At 48.2% G+C, this 8,664-nt stretch overlaps 1 protein-coding gene across 2 annotated transcripts in view; it reads left to right on the top strand.

Moving 5' to 3' along the window:
• LOC135257268 (receptor-type tyrosine-protein phosphatase U) overlaps window positions 1-8,664 on the top strand; it is a 159,080-nt gene continuing 150,416 nt past the window's right edge. Inside the window, exon 1 of one of the 2 annotated variants that reach the window (XM_064339870.1) lies at window positions 1-281. In XM_064339870.1, coding sequence (XP_064195940.1) covers window positions 212-281 — 70 coding nt within the window. In that variant the 5' untranslated portion in view covers window positions 1-211. The remainder of the gene's footprint in view (window positions 282-8,664) is intronic. The other variant, XM_064339959.1, reaches the window with a different exon arrangement.

Raw genomic sequence — 8,664 nt, 5'->3', positions numbered from 1 at the left:
AAAAAGAGTAAGGGTGGAAAAAATCCCCTTTTTGAACTGTTTACCCTGACGTCAGTGTGCACGGCTCACTCCGTTCCCGTCTCGCTCGGGAAGTCTCTCAATAGCGTTTCAGCAGGAATTCGGGATGGGCTGCAGTCCACAACTCGCGCGCCAGTGCAACCGGAGACACTGTTATGATTTCTGATAAACCAAACAGGACTAAAACGTTACTATGAACACCTGCGCGTTTCTGCTGATCCTGGCTGTTAAAATCTACGCCGATGGCATCGAAGGGCCAACAGGTAAAGCCACTGGGTTTGTTTTCCTGTGCTGAAGTTAAAACGATGCGTGCTTGCATTTAATCACCCAGTTTGGACACATGTGGGATTATTTAAAAAACCTGTGACCGAAGACGTGTCCTCGGGGAACGCTCTGCTTTCACAACCCCCGGCAACTTTTGCGTCCCTTGATCTGGAGACGCGAAAAACATGTTTTTTCGAGTGGGGAATTCAATCTTTCCCTTTCGGTTCAGCGTAGCGCGCTTTTGTATTGGGCGAGGATGTATGTGTGTTGAGTTTTCAGGTGGTGTGGAACTTGCTTTGGAGAACTGGACCACGTTTCTGGCAGCTTTCGTTTGAATAAGAACGGACAGTGGTTTGTTTGGGGAAGAAGCCGACGGGGAGTTGCTGCTAGGTTCTGCTCCGCTGGTTCTGGGCATCGGAACAAAGCCCACATTCCCCGTTTTTTTTATTATTACCCAATACCCTGGCTTTAACATTTAAAGAGACAGTGGTACAAGCGCAGTGTTGTGAAACATACCTTTTGTTGCGAATGGTGTATGCAGAAAATATTACAGTAGGCTACTTTGAAGAAATTGAGCAGGCTATCCTAGGTTTCTTAGTTACTTTGCGAGATCACAAAGTGAATATGTCTGGTATACAGCATATATTAGGTTACTGAAAGAGTTATATTTTGGCGAAACGCGTGTCATTTGGCCAAATCGAGACTCTTCAAAATACGTTCTGAGAAATGTATTGATTTAGTAAGTGGTAGAGGGCTACAGAACGTAGCTGTTCGAAGTTCGGTCTTTAAAACAACAGTTTCAAAGCTGAACAGTGAAACATTTTTGAAAGCATTCATACACCCCACCCGGGAAGAAAAAGTACCTCACTTTCGCCTCCCTCCTCTCACCAAACCTGCACTCGTTTAGGAAATCCCACTCATCCCGAATATTCTGTGTTTCACACTCATTTGATGAATACCCTGTGTGTCACACTCATCCAGAATATTTTATGTTTCACATTAAAGAGAATACATTCAGCGCGGCTAACTGTACCATGGAATGTATCAAGTTTCGACTGGCGGGATGTGAGCTTTCACCCCTGCTGGCACAGATTAACTTCAAGTGCACGTACACACACACACACGCACGGACACCGCGCGCACACACATACACGGACACACACACACACACACACACACACACACACACACACACACACACACACACACACATACGCATACGCAGACCGTCGGAGGCAGACGGCTTTCGGAGCCTGGCCACATTCGGCTGAAAGAATTTCTACACAGTGCATTGAGGAAGAAATGCTGCTGAGATTTGAAACGGCTGAGAGTTGAGCCGGGCTTCTGATAGAATTCCTCTGTGGCCTGAGGTGTTGCCAGAGAAATGGTGGATGCGGACATTACGTTTTGAAATCACTGAAATTCAGCTCACGGGAGTGCTGCTTGCGTTTTTATTTTATATTTTTAAAGCGATATGTACTTGAGTCAGGCTTCAGTGGTGTTGTGATTGTGAATTGAATTTGATTTAGAATTTTACTGCTTAAGGACTTCTTTGAACACATATGCACAAGTTTGGCGCCAATATGTTTACAATAATTATGGAGCCGTTTGCAAAATTATTTTTATAAGGGTCATTTAAAACACTGTATAGCCAATATTTTGTATACATTTGATATAGTTAGGCCTAAGTTAAAAATGTGTGGATATTCATTTGGAACATCATTTTGTTTTTTGAAGATTATACTTGTCGCAGTCTTTGAGTGTTTGAAGGCGTCCTTCATCTGCGTTAATAGTTTTAGGGAGCGCTGTGTAATGTAGCCTAATTTGTGTTGATTCTTGTCATTACTGACAGGACACAGACGGTAATAAGGTTATGGCTGCTTCATAACTCACCGGCCTTCTTTTACTAATAATGAGGGGAGATAAGGATTCGTTTGGGGAGTGCATGAAAACACGTTTTAAAACGTTGCAGAAATAATATTTTATTGAGTAATTCGTAGATAGATGCCTATCATAAAATAATAATAATAAAAAGTAATAAAAAAACACCTTCAACACCTTGTTGTATATCGAAGTGAATTTATGAAACAGTGGACTGATATTTAACGTTTGTAATCAGGGGCCGGTGTAACATTAGTCTGCACTGGAGAATATTTAATAATGTTATCTTATATTTAGTAATGTTATCTTACTGTGATATTTAGCGGCCCGTTGGGGATAATACCTGTTGGACTATGTACTGTCCACAGACATCAAAACATTATTTATTGCATTATACGTGCCTGGCAGCGGAAGGGTTATACGAGTCTGGTAGCAGGGTGTGCCCGACCATACCTCTCCACTTCCATCAGTATTTCTCGTCCTTTCTCTGCTGAACCCTGTGTTAGTTTGTTAGTTTTTTGGCCAGTTGTCATTTCCGTTGCTCACCCCCCCCCCCCCCCCTTGTATATTGGTTGGTCAAATCATTTGTCCAAGCCACGCGCAGGGCTGCTTTTTTGAGTTATGACTTTATTACCAGACGCGTCTGCGTCTCTGTGGTCTAAATGGATTTCAGTGTGCAGTCCTTCGCCCCGCGCTTTGGCCAAAGATGACTACCCCCCCCCCCCCACACACACACACACACTTTACCTGTTACCTTTTTGAAAAGCCAGTCCTCACAGCCTCGTTTCTTCTCTACCATCATCCCCGGAGAGTGAAACGACCTTCCCCAGACAAATTAACAAGCTAACATCTACAAACAAAAACCCACTTTTTCCAAATTAGACCTCAATGTTTAGTAAACATAAAATAAAACAAAAACTCCCCCCTTCTCATAGGTTTTGAGGGAGCACCTGACAGTGACACTTACATGATTATAACATATCTAGCTTCTACATGTTTCTCTTTTTTTAGTCGCTTTGGCTGCATACTAAATTGTAAATTATCAAACATCAGTTTCGCTTAACCACGTTGTATGTGCTCTTAGTCTTGTGTTTTCCCCCCTTTTAAACGGGTACTTCTGGCTGCCAGCTGTGATTCCTGCGGTGCATTCAAATGAAAGGTCCGAGTTTACTGCAAGGATGCTTTGCTTTAATATGTATTGTAAACGTCCGCTGATATCTGTTCATTTGTCTACCATTATTTAATATGCTAAATTATTGGGTGTGTGTGTGTGTGCGTGTTTGCGCGCGCGCGTGTGTGTTGCGAGTGAAAAGGCGACGGCGGGAAATATTGTATTCAATAGCGTGGAAGTCTGAAGTGATTTATATCTCCGGTGTTCCTGCGACCGCTCAGCCTTCAGAGCGAGTGAAATACGGGCAGCCTTTTCTGGCTCAGGTTGGCAGCCCGTCCCATAAAACAAGCATATTAAATGTTTCCTTCTACACACAGCGGATTTTTATTTCGCTTAACATTGTTAGAAAACAAAAGGGGCTTCGAAAAGGCCATGGCTTGGCCTACTTTATAGCCATGAAAGACGCGCGTGCATTTTATTAAAGTATTACAGAACTTAATAGCATATACTTGTCCTGAGCCTAAAAACGGTGTCGTGTGGCTTGTTTGAGAAATCCCAGTGTAGCTACCTGCAATTCTTGCCTGACTTGCTTCCGGGGATATACGCTTCCGTCCCCCCCCCCCCGCCCGGCCCGCCCCGCCCCGCCCCAGTGTCTTTCCATGTAAAATACACGGGTGGGGATTTCAATCACTTGGAATAGCCTGTTGTAAATTTTGGTGCACTGGACTTCTGTTGTGAAACGGCTGCGCAGTCACTGGTATGCAACCTCGTAAACCGAGGCAGAAATAGACAGATGAAACACTAGCGCGGCCTCGCGGGGGGATGAAAAACACAGCCGTCTGTTACGGGACGAAAGCACGAGACTGCGGCGCTCCGCTGGAGCCCGTTCTTCGCTATTTTCGGTCCTCTATCGCGTTTGGCTCGCACCTGAAATTTCCATATTTCCTTGGCAACCATTTCCTGTATCTCCACAATTATCTTCTGAAATTACATAATATAAAGCAAAGATCATAATTTGACAAGCGACACAAAATACAGGAGCCTGCGCCAGTAAGATGCATAATTAAATGGAAAAATACAGGCTTGCGCGATAAACTTTGATTAATGTTTCACAGACTTCGAATAAGATACTTCCTCTGTTTAACTGCTTCCAAGTTTCCGTCTGCTGCAAGGTAGAGGTGAAAGAATTGAGAGAGAGAGAAAAACAACTGCAAAACATATCTGTGTACTTCGAGAAAGGGTGCGATGCATTTTTATTCCCGTGATACTTGGATACTTAAATTTCTTTCAGTGTATTGCACTTGACCTCGGTTTCGCGCCTTTTCCTGGTTGATTCCACCGTTTTTAACGCCCTTAACACCCTTAATGCCGTTAACAACAGTGCAGACGCACGTGGCACGAAGCGGGCTGTGATATTTACCGAGCCGCATAAATGTAACGTGTTTAAACTATGACTGGCTTAGTCTTCAGAACTCTGTGAAATGATGCAGATTTTGATTGGACGTGAGGATAGGCTGATTTTAACTTGTTATTTTTAACCATATAGCATGTTGGCCGCTTACGAACGAGGCTGGTTGGCCTGTACATTGTTAGAGAGAAATACTTGATATTCATGGTCATCCTGTTTAAAACGCAATTCGTGTGGATTGCAAACACGCGCGCATTTCCCCCAGCGAACGGGCATTGATGTGGAAATCATCTTGGCGCGCGTCTTCCGTAATGAAGCGAACGAGGCAGATCATGCCGTAGATTTGTTGAAGGAATGAAGACGAATTGTATGAATTTAGAAATAATTAAACTGCACAGAGATAATTAAAAGAACTCAAATGGAACATCGCTGCTGCGTGATGTTGTATGATTATGCTGAGTGAAAAATCCAGGACTGCTGTTAAAGTCTGTCTAATTGGGGTGATACAACCACCCCCCCCTCCTCCCCCCAGTCCTCCCTCAGTCCACCCCTTCGTTCTCTTTAAAGGACAGCTGCATGAATCTATCAGCTTGCCCATTCACCAGCCTGGCTGGAGTTCGCTCGCTGCGCAAACTGTGGAATGGACTGGAGCGTCTTGCCAGGTCATAAGAGACTATTCCTTTTGCGTTTATTTGGGGAAAAGGTGCAAAGGGAAGTGGTATCTGCTGTACATGAGGTGAGGATTTAGACGCTGCTGGTGACTGTCGTGTCTGAGCAGGGCTCTGTGATGTTGGGGTATGATGTGGAATCTCTGTCCTCTCTGCATATTTATATCCACACGCACAATCAGACGACTCTCCAACCTGGCGCGTTTATGTCCCCTAAAACGCTCTCACCCTGCTTTCACACCGGGCAGCATATCTGCGCTGGAGAGCAGACATGCGCTGGAGAGCAGACATGCGCTGGAGAGCAGACATGCGCTGGGGAGCAGACATGCGTGGCAGTGGAGCCCAGGGCATGGCCATGCGTGAGAGCGGAGACATGCGTGTGGCCGAATGCGGTTGTAGGCATGCTGGGATAGCCCACAGGAAGATGCGTGTGGCCTGAATGCGGTGGTGTAGGCATGCTGGGATAGCCCACAGGACAGATGCGTGTGGCCTGAATGCGGTGGTGTAGGCATGCTGGGATAGCCCACAGGACAGATGGGTGTGGTCTGAATGCGGTGGTGTAGGCATGCTGGGATAGCCCACAGGACAGATGCGTGTGGCCTGAATGCGGTGGTGTAGGCATGCTGGGATAGCCCACAGGACAGATGCGTGTGGCCTGAATGCGGTGGTGTAGGCATGCTGGGATAGCCCACAGGACAGATGCGTGTGGCCTGAATGCGGTGGTGTAGGCATGCTGGGATAGCCCACAGGACAGATGGTGTGGCCTGAATGCGGTGGTGTAGGCATGCTGGGATAGCCCACAGGACAGATGCGTGTGGCCTGAATGCGGTGGTGTAGGCATGCTGGGATAGCCCACAGGACAGATGCGTGTGGCCTGAATGCGGTGGTGTAGGCATGCTGGATAGCCCAGGAAGATGCGTGTGGCTGAATGCGGTGGTGTAGCAGCTGGATAGCACAGACAGAGGTGTGGCTGAATGCGGAATTTCTCTGATGAAAAGAGCTGGGCTGTGTGTGTCATGGATAGCGCCACAGAAACAGATCGTGCCTGAATGTGTGGTGTGGTGGTGGGTGCGGACATTTGGTCTGATGGTGTGTGATGTGGATGCAGGACAGATGTGTGGTGTATTTGTGTAGTGCATGTGGGATAGCCTTGGTATAATGCTGTAGCTGTTGCCTGTGTTGAGTCATGTTGAGTCATGTGGTTAGTGGGTGGTTAGGCATTAGTCCAGGAGAGGTGTGCCTATGTTGAGGCAGGAGCCCCAGGCAGCATGCCGTGTGCTGAGCGGTGTGAGGTGACCAGGTCAGTATCGCAGAATGAGCTGCTCTGTTTTATGAGGCTGAAGTCATCTGAGCGCAGAAAGACTGCCTGTGTGAGTGTGTTGGGTGTGTGTTGGTTGTGTTGTGTTTGCATGGGCTGGCTGTATGGATGTGCATATTGTGTTGATTTGTGTTTTCTGAGCAGTATGAATGCTGGCTGTGTTGGTTGAGTCTGTTGAGTCAGAATGAGTTGCTGTTTGAGTGTGTTGAGGCAGAATGAGCTGCCTGTGTTGAGCTGTGTTGAGGCAGAAGGCGCTGCCTGTGTTGAGTTGTGTTGAGGCAGAAGGCGCGCAGGCCTCTCAGGTGGCAGGTGCGGGGAGTGCAGGTGCTCTGCACAGCCGCCTAACTGTCAGAGATGCTTTCTTCTGTTTGAAGACTTCCTGTCCACCAGGCCCGGGGGCTTCTGGCCTTGTGAGGCTGGAGGGAACAAAAACAAACTTTTATCAGCCTGAAGCCGACGGGGAGAGTCCTCCCCCCCTCCCCCCCCCCCCGCTGACTGACTGCGGGCGGCAGAAGAAGAGAAAGAGGAACAAGAAGAGGGTTTGTTCAAAAAAAAAAAAAAAAAATAGAAAGAAGGAAAATCAATGTTGGGACAGTGGAGGGGCCCTTTGGAACAGCTCTGTCTCCTGCCAGCCAGCTGACCCTAACCTAACCCCCCCCCCCCCCATGTGTGTGCGTGCGTGTGTATATCTGTGTGTGCGCGTGTGTGTCGGCATGGTCACCGCTAGGGCGCGGGCCGGCGGGCGGCCGGGGGATGTCAGCATGGGCGCTGGGGGGGGGGGCGGGGGCTGTCAGCATGGAGACCGCTGGGGAGGGGGTGGGGGGCGTCGGCATGGTGACCGCTGGCAGCACTTATTAATGGCATATTGATCCTTGGGGGCCCATCTTGTGCCCCACAGATAGATCACCTCCGGGGAGCATCCGGACGGCGACCTGTCCGTATGATATAGAAAGGTAATAACACCCAGCAGGAGCCCCCAGAACGCTTCCCCCTGTCTCCCCTCGCAGAAGATGAATGCCTCCCCTTCACGCTCTCATGCACCTGGCAGTTTCCTTCTTCTGCTGAAGATGTTTCTGCTTTATGGTCAGAGGAGAAGCCCCCATTGCCGCTTCCCCTGGTTTCCATGACGAGTGTTCCTGCACATGCTCAGAAGGTGATGGCTGATCTCTCTGGAGAAGTTGGTGTTTTTTTTTTAGAGGGGAGGGGCTCAGGTGTGACTTACAGGTGTTCTTTTACTCCTGTGTTTCTGTGATGGGCGGGGCCTGTCGGGGGGGGGGGGGTCACTGCTTTTTATATTTTTGTCTGAGAGTTGTTTAGCTAGGCACCTTCCCTCTCTGAGTACCGCTTCACCCAAGGTACCCCCCCCTCCTCCAGTGTGATTTTGCGTTTGTTCATATATGCTCCCCAGAGCTAAATGTGTGATTGTTCCTCCCCCCCCCCAGAGCAAATACTGCATTTATTTAAACGGATTTTAACTGCCGAATGACTGAGGACAGACTTGCTTTCTTCTGCGTCGCGCCCTTTGGCTGCCTGTTGTGTTTACAGCTCAGTAAATCGTCAGGCTGTTCGCTAAAAATGAGTGAGCAAAACGATGAAGGTGAGGAGGGAAAAAAAGTTTGAAAATGTTTGTGAATGTTGGCTAATGTTGGCCAGCGTTGGTCTCGGTTAAGGGGTCTGAACGTTCAGGCTGTAGGCTGATATGAGCCAGTGTTGGTCTCGGTTGAGGGGTCTGAACGTTCAGGCTGTAGGCTGATGTGAGCCAGTGTTGGAGGCGGACTGTCAGTGCCTTGTGAGTGGAGTCTGTGCCATCTGCGTTCCTCAGCGTTGACCCCGCCTTTACCCCCATGCTCACTCTGATTGGTAGAGATGCCAGCGGTAGGCATCTGGGATTGGGCAGTTGCTGGGCGTGTGCTGTCGCTCACGGTGAATTTTGGCAGCTCATTGGCTGTGTGCTTTAGCCGGGAGGCGGCACCGCCAGGCCCCTGACTCACCTGAT

The sequence above is a fragment of the Anguilla rostrata genome, chromosome 1 (assembly GCF_018555375.3).
Source record: "Anguilla rostrata isolate EN2019 chromosome 1, ASM1855537v3, whole genome shotgun sequence".
In the NCBI taxonomy this organism is placed as follows: domain Eukaryota; kingdom Metazoa; phylum Chordata; class Actinopteri; order Anguilliformes; family Anguillidae; genus Anguilla; species Anguilla rostrata.
The sequence above is the reverse complement of the archived record's forward strand: the minus strand, read 5'-3'. Positions and strand labels throughout refer to the sequence as shown.